Here is a 22,410-nt window from a genome sequence, read left to right on the forward strand (position 1 = left end):
GGTCAAGGGAACAGGTGAGCTGGTTCCGAAAGTGGAGCAGATATGTGCCAGGCAGCCAGGGCCGAGGAAGACTTTAAAGGCCGAGTCAGAAAGCAGGTATGAAGATACTAAGATAGCCTGACTTGGTGACTGATGGCATGCTTGGAAGTGGGAGCTCTGAGAACGAGGCCATTTAATAAAGAGGAGTAGAAAATGGCCTTGGTATTGATCTCAGTGCCGTGGGATGCGGCTCTTTTTTTTCCTGGATCTCTTAGCCAGTTGGACAGTATTTATTGGCTGTGTACACCGTGCTCAGGGTGTTACTGAGTCCAAGCTCATACTGCTAACCACATGACAGGCCAATAAATAGAGAGACAAGTTGTTGGGGCAAGGAATAGTGACCTTATTCAAAAAATCAGCAGACCGAGAAGATGGTAGACCGGCATCACAAAGAGCCATTTTCCCTGAGTTAGACTTCAGGCTTCCTTTAATACTAAAAGGGGAGTGGCTAAAGTCCTGAGTTTGCTGTGAACTAAATAAAGGTATTTTAGCTTGATGCTCATTCCATGGGAGACAGCCTTCCCAGAGATGGACCATTATGTGTCATTTAAGTTTATCGGCAACATCCCTGTAGTGGTGGACTTGCAGCAAAAACAATAGAACACAAAGGCTAAAGTAAAAGTTACAGATTCAATATGGAGTCAGATTTGTTCTTCCCCATTACAAGGGTTCTGTCTCTGTAATGGACACACAGGTGGAAAGGGTTATGCCTCCCCCACCCTCACCCCTCAGCTATGGGCAGGAGACAAGGAAGGAAGAGGAGCTGCAGGTGCAGAGATGGGCGCTGCCTGTGGAAGGGAACTGGGTGTCCAGCAAGCACGAGCCTCTGCCTCCAGGCAAGGCCAGAGGGCAGTAGGCTGGGGCAGTGGCAGGGGTCAAGGCCTTGAAAGGTACAGCGTGTCCAGGGAAGCACAAGAAATAAGGAGGGCAGAGAGGAAACCGGGAAGGGGCTTGCATGCCAGAGGGAGGCTATGGACTTGATCACATAGGTGCTCAGGAACCTCAAAGATGACCAGTGTCGGAAGTGGGCATCCCGGCCAGGTCTGTTTTAGAAGGCGGCCTTGGATACCTTGTGGAGGATGGAGGCTGGAGGCCCTGTTGCTAAAGTCCAGGAGAGGACAGACAAGGCCAGGGCAGTGGGGACAGTGGGCCAGGTTCCAGGAAACACTAAGGAGGCCGTGAAGGCAGAGGGAGAAGGGGGTGTTGGTGTTGGTTCTGATGTTTCCTGCTTGGGTCACTGGCAGATGGTGGTGACCTTCGAGGAGATGGGGAGACGGGGAATGCAGATTTGGGGGGCAGGGGAAATAGCCGCATCAGTGGGAGGTACCTGAGGGCCATCCTGGAAGGTAAACAAGTGATCATTGGGTCTACAGGTGAGAACATTCCAGCTGGAGAGGCATATCTGAATGTGAGTGGCTGTGAACTTTCTTGACTCTCAGGAAAATTTCAGGATAAAATATCCAGACAGGAATCACAACACTCTAATCATTTCTTTTCTTTTTTTTTTGTACGAGTTCCAAATAAAATAGTTAAGCCAGAAAACGTAATTGTGCCTATTCCTAGAATTGGGTAACTGATGTATCTTTGCAAATTGTTCATTGAACTGTGCCTATGGCTTCCTGCCAGCCCTCAATGAGATTTTTATATTTCCTAATTATTCAATTACTACCCATAAGTAGGAATTTGAAACCAAACCCAGACTCCTTCATAATTGAGTATTCTCTTGAATCATAAGTACAGGAAAGGAAGTTGTCCATATTGGGAAACTAAGATGGTAGAACAGAGGAAGTGTTCTCTCTTGTCCCATGGCTCTGTCCTGGGCTCAATTTCTCAGCCATGTGAGCTTGGGCAGGTCACTTTTATTTTTTAACTTAAAAAAAATTTTTATTTATTTTTAATTGAAGGATAATTACAATATAGGGTTGGTTTCTGCCATACATCAACATGAATTAGGTATCATATACATACCATAGGTATATACAGATATGACTCTTTGGGCAGGTCGCTTCTTTGAGGTCAATTCTCTGGTTTATACATTAAGAATAGTAATAATAGGGAGTTCCCTGGTGGTCCATTGGCTAAGACTCTGGGCTTCCAGTGCCGGGGGCCCAGGTTCGATCTCTGGTCAGGGAACTAGATCCCACATGCTGCAACTCAGACTCAGCACAGCCTAATTAATTAAAGAAAAGAATAGTAATAATACCCCCCCTCCCCCGCCCCCGGCTCCGCCCGCCATTGCTGTAAATCTAAAGGAAAGGAGAATTTGCAAGAGAAAGTGTTCTGTGTGCAAACCCACTCTAAATGTTGGTTCTATCATTAACTCCTTGTGTGTTACAGGTCTCAGCTGCTGGGGAAGTCGTTAGCCTCAAAAGAAAATGCTCCGCACAGCGATCTGGCCAGCGCCTCACAGGGCAACGCCAACCCCGACGCCCACCTGCCCTCCATCTGCCTCAAGCAGGTGTTCCCCAAGTACGCAAAGCAGTTCAACTACCTACGCCTAGTGGACAGGATGGCAAACCTGTTTATCCGCTTCCTGGGAATCAAAGGGACGATGAAGTTGGGACCAACAGGCTTCCGTACCTTCATCAGGTTAGTGAGACCAGCCCCCTCTGGCTGGGATTCAGGCAGCCTGGAGACCAGCCCGACATCTGGCTAGAGCCTTCTCCCTGACTGCCCCTGGGAGAGTCTGTGATGCCAGATTGGGCCCCACTGGGTTGGGATTGGCCCAGCAGCTGGCACTGGGCCTGGCGTATAGTACACTCTTGTTCGTTGAACGAATTAATGAATGCTACAGATGTGACAGCATTCAGAACCTTGTGCTTGTGGTTAAAAAACAATTCCGTGCTACCTTGAGCAGGATCCTGAGACTGGAGATGAAAAATTGCCCCTTGGACTCAGACAGCTCTCGCGCTTCCTAAAACTGGGTGCCGTTCTCCCAGGGGTGCATGGCTGAGTGCTGAGCGTTTATGAAGCCGCAGCAGAGAAGCAAGGCCTATCTTTCCAAAGTGTCATTTTCAGGAGAGAAAAGTTAAATAATTCAGTTGATAAATAATTTAATACATTTGTTCTAGCATAAAAATAATGTGGTTATATATGAAGTATAATACAAAATTTGCATGAAGCACAAGACAAAGAAACTATGCTTTTGCCACATCCTACAAAATAGGCCTAACCTCCTAAGATTATTCATTAACTTGCCTCTACCCTCTGGGGCACTTTGAGGGCAGTACAGGAGCACTTATGAGCTGTGTGACTTTGGGTAAGTTAATGACGGTCTCTGAACCGCGATGGTCCTAGAAAATGGGGATGAAGCTACCAGTGCCCTAGCATTGCATGTCATACACCTCAGAGAAACTGTCTGCTAGTGTTCAATGCTGCTGTTGTTTCTCTCATCATTGGTTTTAATATTTCTAACTAGTAACTCAAAGTCACCCTCTTCATAGTTGTATTCATGAAGGCAAATAGTTAGAAGTCTGGAATTGGAAACCACTTCGCCATGTGCTTTTCTCTAAATGAATTTTATAAATTCTAACTCTAGCCCTCTGATACTCCTGATAGGATAGCATGCAGAAGTATCCGCAGGAATTTTTGCCGTCTCAATAAACCTGAAGTCATACTCGCACAGTGATTCTGAGAAGGGCTTTGTGTTAGTTTCAGGTGGAAAGAAAGCCCAGTGGAAAGAACACAGGCTTTGGGGTTTGGCTTCAGAGCCAAGCACATTACTTAATAGCTGTGCAGCTTTGAGGAAATCCCTTGTCTTCTCTGAGTCTCAGTTCCCTCATCTGTAAAATGGTAATCATCTCTCCTGCTTCGCAGGGTTGTGATGAGGTTGGGATGGATGTATTAGATCATAAAGGATCTGGCCCACAGCCTGGTTTACAGGAGCTGTTTGTGAAATTGGAGTCTTGTGGTTATTATTTCCATGAGGCAGAGGGAATTTTCAAGAACGTCAACAGGCCTGTACTGTTATTTCCCTGAGAAAACTACCTGACGTGACAGTCTCTGACTCATTTAGGAACTACATTTGACTTGTAGGAATGGATACCCATCTACAGGTGGTTTAAATAGTGAGGCTAATTTTCTCTCATATATGGCAGTGGGGCTGCTAGGGCTGGTTAATGACTCTGAAGTGTGATCAACTCCCCAATTTCTGTCTTTCTGCTTACCCATCCTGAGCACGTGCTTCAAGCTTCAGAGTCGCCTTATGGTTACAAGATGGCTGCTCAAAATCCAGCCACTATGTTCGAATTCCAGGCAGGAAAAAGGAAGAAGGAAGGAAGAGCAAAAGGCATCAGCCAGATGCTTCCTTTTATTTCCTAGTGTCAATGCAATTCTCTTAAGCTGTGAGAGAGCAGGGGAGATTTGAAAAGATGACATACTATAAGACGCACATCTCAGTTGCCTGGGGGATGGGTCGGGGGGAGGGTGCAGGCAGGAAGGATAAACAAAAGAAAGGTTGTTGGGGAACAGTATCACTAGAGCTTTTGGTTTTTCTAGAGAAGCTAGCAATACAGATTTTTATATGTGAAATCTCAGTGCCTATATATACAGGATGTCGGTGATTCAGAAAATTATTTGGGGTTCAACCAAAGCGTGACTGCGCATCAAGTCCACCGGTATGTGACCTGTGAGAGGCTGAGGCATATGTTAAGAGGACTGCTATGCTCATACACAATCCGGAAAAGGAAATTCTTGAAAAGATTTGAGAACCATTCTAGCAAAGAAGGTTCTTAAAAGGCAGTCAGACGGGAACTGGATGATATCAGGGATATTGCTAGAACTCGGTCTCTGTGTGAGAGGCTTTATGATTCTTCCAACCCTTTGTTCTCTCTAATTAAGAATGCTTGCATGAAAAACTTGAATACGTGAGGTTAGCAACCAGTGGGTCCTACAGCCATCTTTCCCAATCTGTGGCCGAGTACCATTGGCAAGTGACGATGTTTCCAGGGGGAGAAGAGGCAGCTGGAGCAGAGGGACCCAGACAGTGAGCCCCTCTCCCCTCCCTCGGCACCTCCCCTGGCACGCAGCCCGGGTAATTAAGGATGAAGGAAGACATTAAGAACACATCGCACCACAGTCAATACATTTCTCCTTTAAAAATGTACTAAGACATCCTGCAGCAACTTTGTCGTAAAAGGTGATCTTCTCTGCTTTCAGATTTGTATCTGAATATATTCTGTCTTGCCAGCTAAATTTGACAGCGAGCGTTTTCTCTTGCTAACAACTATTCTGTCTTTTCCACTTGGGTTTAAATTTCGCTTCATTATGAATTGATAATATTTGTGCCATATGTTAAATCGAACCAAGTGCCCTTCTCTGGAGCACCATGCTAGAGACATATTTGCTGGCTAGAGACCCTCCTCTCTGAGCTCCCACACAAGCGGCAGAAGTTGAACTTGGCTTTCATCTGTCCTACCCACTCCTCCTCTCCAAGTTCCTGGAAGAGAACTGGAGGGAACAAAATAATAAACATTCCGATTGAATTTATTTCCAGTGACCATCTCTCATAATGTGTTGCATAGATCAGCAGTTTTAGGAGTGAATTATGCTAATGCAAGTCTGGCCATATTCTATTTTTCTTTTCCACCAAGAAATGAGAAATAATGAACTGTCGTCCTCTTGTCTAGAGTTAACTCTATCGAACCAGCTTGTTGTGTCATTTCCTCAGGAGGCACGTAACAGTAGCAAGTATCACCATGAATTAAGCACCTTTTTAAAAAATTTCATGATAATTGCTGAGGTATGGAGACATCTCTTTTTCTGAGAAATGGAAATGATCTGCTCCTTCATTTTGACAGCTTTCTCTGAGGGAAATGCATTTTTGTTATTTTCCTCCCATCAGGTTCCTCATTTGGGGAGCTTTCTGTGTAATTCACTAAGAACACGTTTCCCAGACGTATCCGCCATCGGAATCTGACATCAGTTGGCACAGGCTGCAGTTTCCATTTCCGCAGCCCGAAGATGAAACGGTTTGCCAAGACCGGAGTTTATTTCTGGAAAATGGAGGCAGCTTCTCCACACCTCGAGTGTTCGCCTCGCGCCCGGCCGTTCTGCCTGGAGACCCCCCCCCACCCCTCTTCTCTGTGGCTTCTAATCCCAGGCCCCTTCTAAATTAGAACACGGCTTTCTCTTTTGCCTTTTTTTCTCCTCCTACCGCTGCCTTTTCTCGTAAGGAGATATTAATATGCTTCCTAATGTGTAGCTGTGGGGGAGGGGCGGTTTCCTTCTCTGAGAGGCAGCAGGTTGTGGGAGAATGTTCTGGAACAGAAGTGTCAGGGGGCCCTGCCTCCCCCTCTGTCATTAACTCCTCAGTGACTTTGAAAATTTCCTCTGTTCCGTGATGATCTCTTTCCAGTAATATCATGAGACGTTATGCCTGGGATATCAATAGCCTTTAAAAATAGATAAGTTATAAACCAAAGTTGTCTTTCCCAATCCCCACCAGCCAAGATGTTTAGGTAGTGTTTCTTTCTTTCTTTTATAAACAAATACTGATTATTTGTTAACTTTCACCTTACAGAAAGCTCTCCAGGAAAAAATAAGCATCTCTTCTTTCACAGAGAAGGATGAACACAAAAGAAATTCTATAAATAGGATTTTATGGAGTGGAAAAAGTTGGTTTCTAAATTTCCCATGAGATGTCAGTGGTTGTTGGGAGGAAATGGGGATGATAGTTTCAAATCTTTCTAATCTTAGACTCCTAATGAACTTGAACGATTTGTGATTCTCATTCTGTGCACCCACGTTCTTCTGATTCTGGAAAGAAACGAAGAAACAAAAAAAAACCCAAAATCCTTTCTGGATTTACATCCAGATTTACAACCGGCTCTACATCATGGAGGAAGGCTGAAAGCCGTCATGTGTGCCAGGCACTGAGCTAGTCCTTAAAATAAGTTTGTATGGTGAGTCACGATATTGTCATACAAATAAGGAAATTGAGATGCAGAGAGTATTAATGACCTGCTCAAGATCACATAGCAAATTCAAGATTCAAACTCCTGTGCACTAGACTCCAAAGCTCATTTTTACCATGTACATTTCTAGCCCATCCTTTCCTAGGAATCTTTCTGGTTTCTCCTGTTACTGCATTTCCTGGACTTCTCCTCCACTGAAGAATTCATCCCACCTCTCATTAGTAATTTGAGGAACTGCCTCCCAGGGCGTAAGGGGAAATGATTCAAATGATCAAGAGCCACCGAGGCCTCAGGTTTTTATCCCAGACTGTGAGATGATGTCTACCGTCCAAGAGCATATCCAAGACTCATCTGGATCCAAGCTTTGTGTCACTCACTGGACCCAGAATACCACTTACACATAGTAGACACAAAATAAATTCTGTATTGAGTGGATGGATGGATGAAAAGTTCACTCCAAAGTCTTAACCCTTGGAGACATTCCCTGCTTGAGTCCATTGGTGACCGCGGGGACAAACCTAGGAAAACTTAGTGACCCTGGTTGTCTTATCCCATCCCCATATCCCAAAGTGTCCCAACAGGGCCTCTCTAGAGGCTCCAGCCTTTCTGGGCTACTTGAGACTCTGTCTCTGGAATCTTGTTTCTTCCTGCAGCTCTGGGCTGGGCCACTTCCCCACTTCTTCCCAAAATTCCCAAGTCCATGGCTCTATCCTCCAGGGGAGCCCTAGATGTGAATCCCAGCTGTGTGGTTTTGGGCAAGTCATGTCCCTTCTCTTGAGTCTCAGTTTACCCAGCATTGAAATGGGTCTAAGAATACCTCCCTCATAAAACGTTATAAAGCTCCAGAGAGCTAATGAGCAGGAAGGAGCCTGGCACACAGATGGTGCCCAAGAGAGTGCCTACAGAATCAGAATTCTCACAAGCATTTCATGTCAACTGCAGCCAGAGTGGATCCCTCCCTTTCCTACCCCAGTCCAGATGTTATCATCAACTGTATTTCCAGGTATCACTAGGGAGAACAAGTTACCTTGGAAAGGGGATAGATGGAGAATCATCTTTGGTAAATTACAGCTCCTACTCAAGGTTTGACACTTCTATTTTCTGCCTGTCAGGAAAAAAATAACTGTATACCAGTGGTCAGTCTTGTTTCCCTTTTTATACTCCATTAACCCACAGGGTAAGCCAGGCAGAGTGCCTGTCCTGTGGGGAACAGGTAGTCCAGAGAACACAGACATGATAATTAGAGCAAACCCATAGCTGCTTCTAATGAAGCTTGGGAAATGAACAGCGCGGGTTGTTAGAATACCTTGGAAGGGACTGGAGCGGGTCCCCAGCAGGACCCAATAGAGATAGCCATCTCGGTGACAGGTGACGTGAAAAGCTCTGCGTCCACTGACATGTTGTTACTGGGGCTCAATAACTGCGCTGGTGTGCTTTGAAGTCTGCCACGGTGACTTGTGATGGAAATACAGAGCGGAGCTCAGGAGGGAGCAGGATGTGAGTTGATGGCTTGAGGAATACAGGCGGGGAAGAAAGGAGAAACGGGCTGGAGGGATGGAGAGAGGGAGGGAAGGCGGGAGGCCAGGAGGTTGCTGGCATATAAGGAGCACCAGCCTCATCTGGGCACTATGCTGAGCACTCACCCAGTCACGCCAGGGGTGTGCATGGGTTTGGAGAGGGGCCCCTGGAATGCCCAAGTCCTGCTTGCCAGTCAGCCCCCAGCCTCTTGGGTTCCTAAGCGAGCTATTCACACAAGAGATGATGACAAATGGGAAACCAAAGAACCACTTTATCATTAGCTGGGGTGACAGACGTGGACACGTTTGGACGGTTGATAGCAACATGGAATATGGTTCAGCCCAACAGACAGCTAGCCCCAGGGTGTAGCTTTCAGGATTGCCAGGGCAAATCCAGCCTGGGTGGGGATTCCCCTCCCAGCACGACCCGCTTCAAAAGGGTGGTGCCTCTGGACCAGCTGAGTTCTGCCTCCATCCTAACAGACCCCTCATCCTTATACCCAGATGCTCTGACCGGCAAGCCCCGTTTCTCCAGAGTGGACAGGGCCCCTCACTGAAAGGTCAGCTTGAGGTAGCCTCTGACAGGGCTGAGATGGTTCTAGCTTTGGCAGAGAAAGAGGGAAACTAGAGAGAGATGAGGAAGGAAATCAGCAGTTGTCATGGCCCCAAGCAGGTGCCAGGCCCCAGGATGCACAACCTCATGTTGTCTTCACAATGGCCGTGTGGGTGGGTGTTATCCTCTTCATTTAAGAGACCAGCCAATACAGGCACCAAAGTGAATGGTCCACAGACACGCAGCTAGAAGCAGCCACAGGGCCAGAATTTTAACTCTGGTGTGTCTGATGCCCCAATCATGCTCTTTGCAGCATGCCTGCCCACAGTGACTGTGATAAAGACTGCCTGGTTAACAGGTCAGGAGGCTGAGGCTTAAGAAGGGGAACTAGTTTAATCAGGGCCATTTGCTCCTAAGTGGCAGAGCCAGATTCAACTCAAGACTTGCCATCCTAAAGTCCCTCCTCTTCTCAGCCCTTTAGAGCCCTTATGAACCACATTACAGGAACCTGTAAAGGCAGTGAATGGTTTGCTGCCATTCACTCTCCTCTAGTTCCTGCTGTGGGAGTGGGGGTGGGGCGGCATCCAGGAGGGGAACAGAGCCCAAGCGAAGGCACGGAGGCCAGGCAGGACAGGTCGGCTCGGGTCTGGCAGTGACGTGTCCTCTCCCATCTTGGGCAGGAACTGCAAGCTCAGCAGCAGCAGCTTGTCCATGGCCGCGGCGGACATCCTCTACATCGATATCACGAGGAGGTGGAACTCCATGACCGTGGACCAGCGGGATTCAGGTACCACATCACCAGCCTCCCTCATGTCCTGTGGAAGGACAGACAGGGGTGGGCAGCACCTTTTCTCTTCCTTCTTGTTAAGGGTCAGGATGGGGGAGGAAGACGATCATCTTACTGCTACCCAACCAAACTTGGGTGTGTTCGCCCATGCACAGTAAAGCCAAATCTACTGACTCAGGGTGGTGGTAAAGGAAAGTGCAGTGTTTACTGCAGGCCAAGCGAGGGGTCCAAGCAGCTCAAAAGGCTTGAACTCCCCAGTGGTTTTCAGGGAAACGTTTTTAAAGGCAGGGTGAGGGAGAGAGTGGCAGGGTCCATGATCAGCTCGTGGACATTCTTCTGATTGGTTGGCTGTGACGTAATCAGGAGCCCACATCATCAACCTTCAGGTTCAACCTGTCTGGGGTCTCTGTGCTTGTGGGTGGCATGCAGTTAACTTTTTCACCTGGTGGGGTTTCAGTATCTGCAAAACAGCTCAATGGATATGGCTCGGAATATTATCTATAGCCCTTCCGAGGAGGAACTAAATTTCCTTGACTTTGTTTAATGGCTTCACTATTGTTAGTTTGTCGTGCTTGACTGTTTTCCTTTGTTTCTGCATTTTCTCACTTCTCTGATTAAATTTATTCTTTGGAACTTGGGGGAAGACCTAGGCAGCTAAAGTTTTTCTACAAACAAAAAGCAGGCAGAGGATATAGGGTAGGATGGGGGCCTGTCCTAGGAAGTCTTGGTTACGCCGCCTGCTCTAGATGTGACTAAGGGGATCGGACTGAGTCTGAATTCAGAAGCACGGTTCTGACTTCTGCTACCAAGGCCGTTGTTCAGTCGCTCAGTCGTATCCGACTCTGCGACCCCATGGACTGCAGCACATCAGGCTTCCCTGCCCTTCACCGTCTCCTAGAGTTTGCTCAAACTCATGTCCTCAAAGTCAATGATGCCATCCAACCATCTCATCCTCAGTCAACCCCTTCTCCTCCTGCCTTCAATCGTTCCCAGCCTCAAGGTCTTTCCTAATGAGTTGGCTCTTCACATCAGGTGGTCAAAGTATTGTAACTTTAGCAAGGCTGTGCCCTCCCAAATTCTTAATTCCACCACTGAATCCTTTGCGTAAAGCTTTGATTCCATTAATATTGGGAATAATTACTTACTCGTTGGTTGGTTCCTCGGTGCACAGTTCTTGGACATAAGCTGGGCCAGGCCCCTGACAGGCTGGAGTGAACAGTGCTTGGTTCTGACCCAGAAGGGAGGGGCTGCAGAGCTGGGAGGCAGATGAGAACGCAGCAGTAGGTAGGGTACCGCATGCTAGGATGGAGGCAAGCACAGAGAGGCTACCAGGAAGCCCAGCAGAAGAGCTTCTTAGCAAGGGGGGACCCAAGGAAGAGTTCTTGTAGAAGGTGGAATGGGATCAGCTGAGGGACAGAGTGGGACAGTCCCCTCCTGCAGGGGTGTTGCCCGGCCTAGGCAGAGACACAGGTAAAAGGCTCAGGTCAACCCAAGTAGCCTGGAGGGTCTGCAGCAAGGAGGGAAGGGAGAAGGGGTGGAGATGGGGTTGCAGGCGCTGTCAAGGCCTTGAAGGTCACACCAAAGAGCTTGACCTTAATCCCGTAGAGCAGAAGTCCCCAACCTCTGGGACCTACTGCCTGATGACCTGAGGTGGAGCTGATGTAATAATAACAGAAATAAAGTGCACCGTAAATATTATGTCCTTGAATCATCCCGAAACCACCCCTCACCTCATCCATGGAAAAGTTGTCTTCCACAAAATCAGTCCTAGGTACCAAAAACATTAGGGACCACCGCCCTAGAGGATGTGGGGCCAGTGAAGGATTCGGTAAGAAGAATCCTCCCTTTGGTGGATGAATTTCTGATCTTTTTCCTCCCAGAGGGTTTTTTCCTAAAAAGTCATAATTACCATACCTGACATTTGTACAGCTCATCACAAAATTACAGCGGGCTCTCATGCATATTCCCTCATTAAATGTCCTTGTGAACCAGTGCAGTAGGTATTACCACTTGCATTTCACAGCCTAGTAACCTACAGCTCAGGTGATGGCAAGCCCACGGCTGCCTCCTTGCAAAAAGGACAAACGGCAGGGGAGGTCTCAGGGAGCAGTTTTCTCCTGCAGTGGGGCAGGGAGGACATGAAATCAGAGGGGTTTGGAGGAGCAGGTTGGGAGACCCAGACTAAAACTGATGCTGCCACTTCATATGATGTAAGCTTGAGAAGTCATTTCGCTTTGTCCTGTCCCTTTCCTCCTCCATAAACAGCTCCCGCATCACCTGTTCTCCAGGGTGCCCTGTGTCGGAGGGTCTCAAGGTCTGTGGGCTCCACTTGGGGAGAACCCTGGGTGCTCCCTGCCAGTTCCTGCACCACACCCCACGTCTGCCCTGGCCGCAGCTCCCTGACCACAAGGACCAGCAGCCCTTCCCACGGGTAGCGATGCTGGGGCATCATTTGCTAATTGGCTTCATGTTTGATAATGATGCTTCCTGCTGCCAGTCATTTCCCACATTCAGAGCATGCTGCCCGGCACTTGACCCATGCAGCGCAGGCTGGGCTCCTCCTGTGAGTAGATGTGATTCTCTCTTTCATACAGAGAAGGAGATCGAGGTTCAGAAGCATGGCCAGTGGGTAAGGCTTTAACACCAAGCTGCCATCATCCCCTTCTGGTTGCCTCCTCCTCCTGCTAATTGGTCCTGGAGTAAGAGGACCACCCAGCTCCCTACCACTTCCCTTTCTTAAATTCAAAAGCAAGACTCAGGGAATACTAACACCCACTGCCCGCTCCCATGGCATCTCCTTCGTAGGAGTTCCCTCCCAGCCTTCCCCGGCAACCAGGAGAGGCTGGAGATGGAGTGTCTTAGAAGCAGGCAGTTGAATTATCTCAAGGACGGAGGGCGCTCCTGTGACAGTCAAGCCGCCCGCTTTCTGCTGACACCTTCAGAAAGTGAAGGAGTGTTTGCTCTGTGAGCTGAATGTGGGTCGTTATCACAGCAGCCTGTGGAGGGGGCCAGATGAGGGGGTGGGGTGGCAGTGGAATTATTAAATATTGAAATTGATCAGGAGTAGCAGCAGGAAGCTATTTATCATGTTTTATTGCTTCAAACTAGCATTACCATCTGGCCCATTGTTAATTCTGAGTAGCTTTTCATGTTTTGTTTGCCTCTCAAATTGTTCCCCATAAGCGGAATCCACAGGGGCTGCCCACAATAACAGGCTCGGGTGAGGTTTTTCTGGGGTCTGCCGGGTCTCTCCGTCTGCTGACCAAGCTGAGGAGATGGGAAAAAATACTTATTTTTAGAACATACTGATGCGTGAATCCGGGGCTGGGACCTTCCAGGTCCTTCCGCCCTGCCTCAGCCCCTGGATGTGCAGAACAACAATCCTTAGTAGGAACTGCAGTTTTGAGATCACCTCCGGTGTGCAAACATCAGCGCTAATGCTCACACCAGACCTTCGAGATGTATAATCAGATCGTGGTTTACGGGCTTCCCCGGTGGCTCAGAAGGTAAAGCATCTGCCTGCAACGCAGGAGACCTGGGTTCAATCTCTGGGTCAGGAAGATCTCCTAGAGAAGGAAATGGCAACCTACTCCAGTACTCTTGCCTGGAAAATTCCATGGATGGAGGAACCTGGTAGGCTACAGTCCCTAGGGCCACAAAGAGTCGGACATGACTGAGCGACTTCACTTTCAGTTTACAGAGGAGGGTTCTGAGGTTCCAAGAACAAAGGTGACTTGTCTGAAATCCCATAGACAGTGAGTCGCAGAAGTCAGATTGGAACTCAAGCCTTCTGCCTCCTGATCCCCAACCTTGGGCCACACAGAATGGTGCTCACAACAGTGAGGCAGTAAGTGAAAGGTCAACTCACAGAGCCCATGCAAGACAGAACTGGAGTGGGAGGAGGTACCAGGTCCATGCACTTATCTCCCCTTCCTTCACCCTCAGAGCTTATACTCCTGTTTCCATCACTCCTGAAAGGAAATAACAGGGTCTGGAGGCAGGGTGTGGGGGAGCATATAGGCAGTGGGCTAGACAGTAAAGCCAGAAATGAGAAGCTGGTCTGTGCCCATGGACTCAGGGGCCACTGCTGTTTCAGCTGGTGCAGGCTGGGGCCCAGGTGCCGCCTAAGAAGGTCACTCTAGCACCTCCTTTTCTCAAGGAGAAGGGGCTTCTGAAGTCAGCCACGTTCTCAGGACCATGCAGGAAGCTACTGGATATCCAAAGAAGACCTTTGTGATTGAATGGTGCTTTTTTCTCTTGGCAAAGGTCAGCAGAGACACCAGGGAGACCTCCTTCCTTCCCTCCATTGTGCAGGGCCAAGGGATTCTCAGGCCCTGGGTTCTAGCACAGGCCTGGCCGGAGGTATGAGTGCTGTGTGAGAAGGGGGCAGCTTGACCTGCCCCGGAGCTGCTGCTGCAGGGCTGGCAAGAAAGAAGTCAGAGACAGGTAGAACATGAGATCTCAGTCCCAAAGGGCTGCACTTACTCATTCATTCATTCAACAAGCAGGCGATGAACATGTTACCACATATCACGCCCTACGGGAATAGAAAGACAGATTATTTTATGGACACTATTCTCAAGGGGGGAAAAAAGACAATAGAGATTGTGTACTGAACATTCACTATGTGATAGGAACCAAAAGCGCCTGTTGTGAATCGTTTCACTTAATTCTCACCAGCCCTGTGAGATAAGGGTGGTTGTTCCCATTTGATCGATGAGAAATCTGAGGCTCAGAGGGGTGAATTTAAGCCAGCATGTCAAGTCTTACAGTGGGGAGCCTGGGGTCTGAACCAAGAGCAGTCAGCCTTCGGAGCTCAGCCACGGCCCTTCCTTGATACCCTGCGTCTCCAGCCACACAGATGCGAAGGGTGCAGCTGTAACAGGGTGGGGCCAGCGCTCCCATGGGAAAGCCCCAATGGAGGGGGCCGCGCGGGTGAACAGAGGACACAAGCAGAGCACTTGGCAGCCCAGAAAAGGCGCTCACTACTCGTTCTGTATCCCCGAGGGCCTGGCACAGCGCCCGGAACATGCAAATGCATCTCACTTGGTGCCCGGTGAATGCTCGGTGAGCAGACAAGTGCCAAGATAAAAACTATCCCCGTCCCCAAAGCAGGGCGCTCCAAGGGTGAGGATGGAGACGTATACTCACAGAGGCCTACACGGGTCTCCCTCTGCTTTCCTACTGTCCGGCATAAAAATGCCAGCCCTGTTGGAATAAGACCATGGCCCCACACCCAGACCCCAGTGTGTCCAGGTGCTAATGCGCCATCCCTTTCTGGAAGCCAGCTGAGACCCTCCTCCTGCCCTGATGGGACTCTGGTACCCACCAAGGGGCTTAAACAGATTCCTGATGCTTGAGGCCTTTACAGACCTTTGAGCTGCATGAGGAGAACTTGCTATTGAAATGGAGAAGAAAAATGGTGTTTGAAAGGATTAGAGAGGGGGAAAAAAAAAAAAAACAACTAGTAAGAAAAAGCATGCCTGTTGTGCAATCTAAATCTCAGACCATCATTTTAAATAGGCTTGTTATTGATTGCTTTTTAATTGGACCCCAGGTGCACAGAATTGGGTTAATGATAATCCTTGGTTCATGAGACACTTCCATGGAGAACCATGCACGTAGCCTGCTGTATTTAGTTAGCTTCTTGAGTTAGTTCTTTTTAAGAATGACGTAAGCATCCACACTCTCTCATGACCCAAAGCAAAAGCTAGGACTTGATGAAAACATGTATCTCACGCATGGTTCTTCCCTCCCATCTCCCTTCCCCACCCCCAGCCAAACCAGCTCATTTCCTGCCTCTCTCTACCTGAGGAGTCCTCATCTGGATCCCATGCCCATGGCTCCCTAAATAGACTGTCTTCCTCTCTGTTAGAATGCCAGTGACTGTTTAGGAGCTCAGTGGAATATCATAAGAGGCAGTCTCCCACTCTCCAGCAGGCCAGTGTAATTGTTAATTAAGAAAATTTTTATTTTCAGTTTCCAATTCTAGAACCTCTAACAGAACACAGAAATCTAAATAAGGATGTTATCGGCAAAAATGGGGTGTGGTAGCCCTCCCATTGCCCAGAATCGAATGAAGAAACATGTTTGTCAGTGAAGATGCAGTTATGTTACGTTACGGAAATTGCACTCACGAATGCCTCCTTATCACTGAGACTTTGCTCTTACCTCTTTCCAGAGTGGAAGTCACTCCTCTGTGGCGAGAGACAAGGACAGCATCAAGATTGGGCAATAAAAGGCAGTATCACTGGCAGCATCTATGGGAGACAAACATTTCACTTGCAAAGGGAACATTTGAGCTCAGCATCTGGGTATCTGGTTCATCTAACTCACAACTACGGGTTTCAGAACAGCTTTGTTCACTTAGCAGCCAGATGTTTGGCTATTTTAAGATACAAGCTAGGGGACTTCCCTGTGGTCCAGCGCCGAAAACTCTGCACTTCCACTGCAGGGGCCTCGGGTTGGATCCTGAGTAAGGGAACTAAGATCCTACATGCTGCAAGGTGAAAAAAAAAAAAAAAATGATGGAAGAAAATTAAACTGAATAAAAGTGAAAATACAATATATCAACTTAAAAAATCATATGGGAAAAGTCACAAATTAAAAAAAATATACAAGCTAGAAGCCCCTCCCCATAAGGAAACCTGACGGCAAAGCAAGAAGAATGGACTGGAGTCTTTCCTCATCCATGTGAGCACACGCGTGAGACATGCGTGCGCAGTGCACACCTGGCCTGGGGAGGGAAATCAAAGGGTGGCGTAGTTAACGTCTCTTACGTGCTGTGGACTCTTGGACCAAGATAGGAAACATTTCTTCCACTGTTTGGAGAACTCCTAAACTCTGTGCGGGCCTTTGTGGGGCTGCCTGGGTTTGATTGGCAGTGTAGCCAAAGCCGGGCTAACCCTAGTGGCGCCAGTGGTAAAGAACCTGCCGGCCAATGCTGGACATGCTAGAGACGCAGGTTTGCCCCCTGGGTTGGGAAGATCCCCTGCAGGAGGGCATGGCAACCCACTCCAGGATTCTTGACTGAAGAATCCCATGGACAGAGGAGCCTGGCCAGCTGCAGTCCTGGGGTCGCAAAAAGTCGGACACGGCTGAAGCGACCGAGCACGCACATGCGCAGGACCAGAGCCAAGGGCTCTGGGATCAGACATACCTGGCTTCGCGCCTGAGCCTGATAAGTTGCAAACTAGGCGATGTCCACAGGTTACCTAACGTCCTCTGAGCCTCCCAGTCATCTCCTGAAAAGTGGAGATAATAAAGGTGCCCGCCTCACAAAGACAAGGATGTGGATGAAATGGGACAAAGCAGAAAGTGCTCAGAGCAGGCGCTCAGTAGGAAACGCTCACTAAGGCAGGGACTGCTTTCCTTGTGACCACCTGGCTCCGACTGCACCCGTCTCCCGGGACATGCTTCCTGGGCAACATCTTGTGCCAGGCTCTGCAGGTGCTGGGAACAGACAGGAAGAAATGCCCGCCTGGAGACGCTCGCAGGCGCGAGAGGGATGGGACGTGGTGGCAACAGACTTTCCCTCGGAGCCGACGGAGTGCCAGGCCCTCCCTTTCTTTCCCTCCAAGAGGGCCCTCAGCCGCCCTTGGCCTGGGCTACTGCTGTGACACCCTGGAGCCTGGCTGCTCCCTCCTCACCCTCCCTGCCCCTTCCTCTTGCGTGGTACTGATACGGGGGTTGGGGGGTAGCTAGGAAGAGGAACCCATGCATCCAAGACAAGTGAGGGCAGGGTAGATACTGTGAAGCTGGGGACCTTGAGCAGGAAACGCGGGACTGCCACGTCAGGGCCCCCGGGCCTGGGGAGCCAGGACCACTTTGTCTTGTTCCCCGAAGACCAGCTTTCCCCGCTTCTCCGCCCATCTGCTCTCACTCTGGTGGGCGCTCCTGCCATCCTCTGGCTGCAGCGGCCTCCAGCCTGCTTACTGCATCACCCCTCAACCCAGAGCCCACCATCAACTGCCTGTAGTCGACTCCCTTCTGCGTATGCAGCCACCCTTCTCATCACTAGCCTCACAGGCACTTGCTCCAGCCAAGGTGGCTGGCCAGTTTGGTGTCCCTCCATCGGGGCACTCACCTCTGCCCGAGGCCCCCTTCCGTCACACCCCACTGCCCAGCCTTCCTCTCCAGGAGCCGCCCTCAGGCTGGACCAATCCCCTCTTTCCATCAGCTCCAACAGCCTCCCATCCAGTTCCATCAGATCCACAATGCTGATCACAGCTCGAATTACATAGTGCGGAACGAGTGTGTGGCTTCTGGCTCTTGAGCTAGACTCATTGCCGTGATGCCAAGTTGTTCCTGCCTTGAGGAAGCCTAGTGCTGTGCCTGGCGCATAGTAGGTGCTCAGCACACGTGGAGGATGGCCGAGGGGCGGGGCCCTGATGATCAGCTGACATCTGTGGGTGTCTGGGTCTCCTTCAGTCTCTCACCAGATTTCCTCAGTCGACTTATGCAAATCATCTGCCTCCTTTACTTTACCCCAGCTGGAATGAGCCCCAACTGAGATGTATGTGGTTAACGACGTACTGAAATATTTAAAAGTATTTTTACTTGGAGGGTTTAGCGAAGCCTGACTTATACATATACATGGACGGCCCCCTCCCTCCACGGGATGGGAGGCAGGTTTCATGCGGTGCTGTGTCTGGCACGGGCGACGTTCTTCAGCCTTGAAATTATCTCAGAGTCAGATGGGCCTCCCTGGATGTGTGCCCTCCACGCTTACAAAATAGTCGGCGTCAGAATTATTTTTAATAAAAGCAGGCGAGCCAACAGAAATGCCAGCGAGCCTTCCCCACGCAGACGCTTATCTGGGGCTGTTGCCGCGCACGCTGCACCTTCTGTAATGACTTTCCCCTCCGCGCGTGTCGCCTGGAGACTGCCATCACCCCGACAGCCCCTGCCTCTGAGCACCTGATCTTCCTCACCCTCTCCATCACCTCCAGGGCCTGGGGATTTCCGCTGTGGTCTGGTTCTACCCCCATCCTCCAAAAAGAGACAAAAGGGAAAAAGCGGGATGATGATTTTTTAATGCAGTCATCTCCTTTTCTTGTACTTGTTGCTCACCATCCCAGATCCTGCAGAAACAGCAGCAGCAGGATGGAGGCTGTGGGAAAAGCAGGAGCCAAGGAGTCACCCAGGCTGAGTTTGGTTGCCTCCACCTCCCATCTAGGAGCCCTGGGTTGGGGCGGCGGGGGAGTTGCTGGCACTTCAGCTGCAGGAACCACAGTTTCCTTTAAACAGGTCAATGACATCGACCTTGGTTTGTTATAAGGACTGAGTTAGGAAGTGTTCGCATGGCTCTCTCTCTCTTTTTTTCCTTTTTACTTTATTTTAACCACTGTTGTCATTCTTGATGTGTATGCATGCTTTCCACATTTCAAAACGGTTTTCCAATCTGCTTCTGCAGTGAAAGCTCACACTCCCCCTGAGTGTGGTCTTGTTCCCAAGACCCCACTCACAGAGGGGGAAACCGGCTCAGAGTGGTAAAGAAGGTTCAGGGTACAGAGCAGGAACCAGTAAGATGTTGAAAAGGAGTTGCCTTGTTCATGATCTTAGTGGGAAACTTTCTAGTGTCTCACCATTAAGTATTATGTTCCCTGTAGGTTTTTTATACATGTTCTTTATCAGGTTGAAGATGTCCTCTCTGTTCCTACTTTACTCAGTTTTTATGATGAATGAGTGTTGGATTTTTGTCCAGTGCTTTTCTTGCATCTATGCGTAGGATCATATGATTTTTCTTCTTTAACCTTTAGTTGATGTGATTTGTTGTTGTTCAATCACTAAGTCATGTCTGACTCTTTGCAACCCTACGGACTGTAGCATATCAGGCTTCCCTGTCCTTCATCATCTCCCAGAGTTTGCTCAAGTTCATGTCCATTGAGTTGGTGATGCTATCTAACCATCTAATCCTCTGTTATTCCCTTCTCCTCCTACCTTCAATCTTTCCCAGCATCAGGGTCTCTTCTAATGAGTTGGCTTTTCGCATCAGGTGGCTGAAGTATTGGAGTTTCAGCATCAGTCCTTGCCGTGAATATTCAGGTTGATTTGCTTTAGGATTGACTGGTTCCATCTCCTTGCAGTCTGTCTTCTCCAGCACCACAACTCGAAAGCATCACTTCTTCACTGATGTGATAGATGACATTACTTGATTTTAATGCTGAACCAGCCTTAGATTTCTTCATATGTATCTTCCGTATGTTCTGTTAAGGGCTTCCCTGGTAGCTCAGCTGGTAAAGAATCTGCCTGCAATGCGGGAGACCCCAGTTCGATTCCTGGGTCAGGAAGATCCCCTGGAGAAGGGAAAGGCTACCCGCTCCAGTATTCTTGGGCTTCGCTGGTGGCTCAGCTGGTAAAGAATCCGTCTGCAATTTGGGAGACCTGGGTTCGATCCCTGGATTGGAAAGATCTCCTGGAGAAGGGAAAGGCTATCCACTCCAGTATTCTGGCCTGGAGAATTCCATGGAATATACCCATGAGGTTGCAAAGAGTCAGACACGACTGAGTGACTTTCATTTTCACTTTTCATATGTTCTGTTAGATTTATACCTATTTTATTTGGGTGTTAATGTAAATGATGATATGGGATTTTTTGTTTTGTTTTTTTTAAAATTTTTTGTCACACTGCACAGCATGTGGGACCCTAGTTCCTCGACCAGAGATTGAACTCACACCCTCTACAGTGGAAGTGGGGAGTCTTAACCCCTGAACAACAGGGAAGTTCTTGACGTTGTTTTCCATTTCAAATTCCAAGTGTTCATTGGTGGAATATAGGAAGTGAAAGTGAGAAGTCATTCAGTCGTGTCCGACTCTTTGTGATCCCACAGGCTGTATACAGGCCAGAATATGGGATTTGGTAGCCTTTCCCCCCTCCAGGGGAATCTTCCCAACCCAGGGATTGAACCCAGGTCTCCTGCATTGCAGGTGAATTCTTTACCAGCTGAGCCACAAGGGAAACTCAAGGAATATAAGAAAGCGGTTGACTATTATCTAATTACTTTGTACCCTACGATCTCGCTGTAAGCACTTAGTTCCAGAAGTTTGGTCATTTCATTGGGATTTTCTATTAATGCATTGACAGTTGTGTCATTTGGGAGTAAAGGCACTTTTATTTCTGCCTTCCCAATCGGTCGACCTTTTCTTTTCCACTCTTGTCTTGTTTTGTCTTGTCTGACAGTGTGAACTAAGTCTCCCAGTACAGTGATGAACAGGAATGGTGAGGCGGGGCGTCTGTGGCATGTTTCCAGCCTTAGGGAGAAAGTGTGTAGTTTCTCAGCGTCGAGAATGAATTTGGTGGCTGTATTTGGTAGCTGTTTTTTACCAAATGAATGTGGTTCCCCTTTGTTCCTCGTTTGCATAGATGTTTAGGTTTGTTGTTTATTTCTTGTCATGAATAAATGTTGTATTTTGTCAAATGCTTTTCCTGCATCTGTTGATAAGAATCATATGATTTTTCTTCTTTAGCCTATTGATGTGATAGATTACATCACTTGATTTTTGAATGTTGAAGCAGCCTTGCATACCTGGGATAAATCTCATTGTTTGTCATATTGAGGATTTTTGCATCTATGTTTATGAGAGATATTAATTTATAGTTTTCGTTTCTAGTAATGCCATTATCTAGTACTGGGGTAATGTTGACCTCATAAAATATGTTAGGACATATTACCTCTTCTTCTATATTCAGTAAGAGATAGTAGAAAAGTGGTATAATTTCTTTCTTAAATGTTGGGTAGAATTTATCAATGGAACCATCAGGGCCTAGTTCTTTCTTTTTTTAGAAAGTTATTAATTATTGATTTAATTCCTTTAATAGATATAAGCCTATTAAGATTATCTGGTTCTCTTTGTGTGAGTTTTAGTGAATTGCATCTTTCAAGAAATTGGTCCATTTCATCTAAATTATCAAAGTTGTGGGCACAAAGTTATTCATAATATTTCTTAATTATCTTTTTAATGACTATGGGGTCAGTAGTGCTAACTCTCTTTCATTTCTGATATTAGTAATTTTTAATTACTAGCTAGTAGTTTAGTAATCTTTTTTTCTTGCTTAGCTTGGCTAGAGGTTTATCAGTTTCATTGATCTTTTCATAGCAACAGCTTTGGCTTAATTGATTTTTATCGATTTCTTATTTTAAATTTCATTTGACTTCTGCTCTAATTTTTATTACTTATTTTCTTCTGCTTACTTTGGATTTAATTTACTCTTCTTTTTCTAATTTCCTAAGATGGAAGCTTAGATAATTGATTTAAGATCTTTCATTTTGTCTAACATATGCATTAAATACTCTAAATATCCCTCTATGCACTACCTTCACTGCATCCCTCCAAATCAATAAGTTCTATTTTCATTTTCACTTAGTTAAAAATGTTTTTTAATTTCTCTTGAGACTTATTTTTTTGACCCATATATTGTTTCAGTTCAGTTCAGTCACTCAGTCGTGTCTGACTCTTTATTATTTTGTTATATATATGTATATATGTGTATATATACATATATATACCCACACATGTATATATATATACACATATATATATAATATATATATTGTTATATATATTGTTTAGACATGTGCTATTTAATCTCCAAATATT

General features: G+C 47.5%; 1 protein-coding gene across 4 annotated transcripts in view; it reads left to right on the forward strand.

Annotated features, from left to right (window-relative positions):
• TTLL11 (tubulin tyrosine ligase like 11) overlaps positions 1-22,410 on the forward strand; it is a 268,323-nt gene that overhangs the window by 221,675 nt on the left and 24,238 nt on the right. For 2 of the 4 annotated variants that reach the window (XM_069582543.1, XM_069582545.1), the window contains 3 exons: positions 2,377-2,628; positions 9,704-9,810; positions 15,992-16,375. In XM_069582543.1, the coding sequence (XP_069438644.1) occupies positions 2,377-2,628; positions 9,704-9,810; positions 15,992-16,320 (688 nt within the window). In that variant the 3' untranslated portion in view covers positions 16,321-16,375. Of the gene's footprint in view, positions 1-2,376; positions 2,629-9,703; positions 9,811-15,991; positions 16,376-22,410 lie in introns of those variants that run through there. The other 2 variants (XM_069582544.1, XM_069582546.1) reach the window with 1 other exon arrangement.

This window comes from Ovis canadensis, chromosome 3 (assembly GCF_042477335.2).
Source record: "Ovis canadensis isolate MfBH-ARS-UI-01 breed Bighorn chromosome 3, ARS-UI_OviCan_v2, whole genome shotgun sequence".
Taxonomy (NCBI): Eukaryota; Metazoa; Chordata; class Mammalia; order Artiodactyla; family Bovidae; genus Ovis; species Ovis canadensis.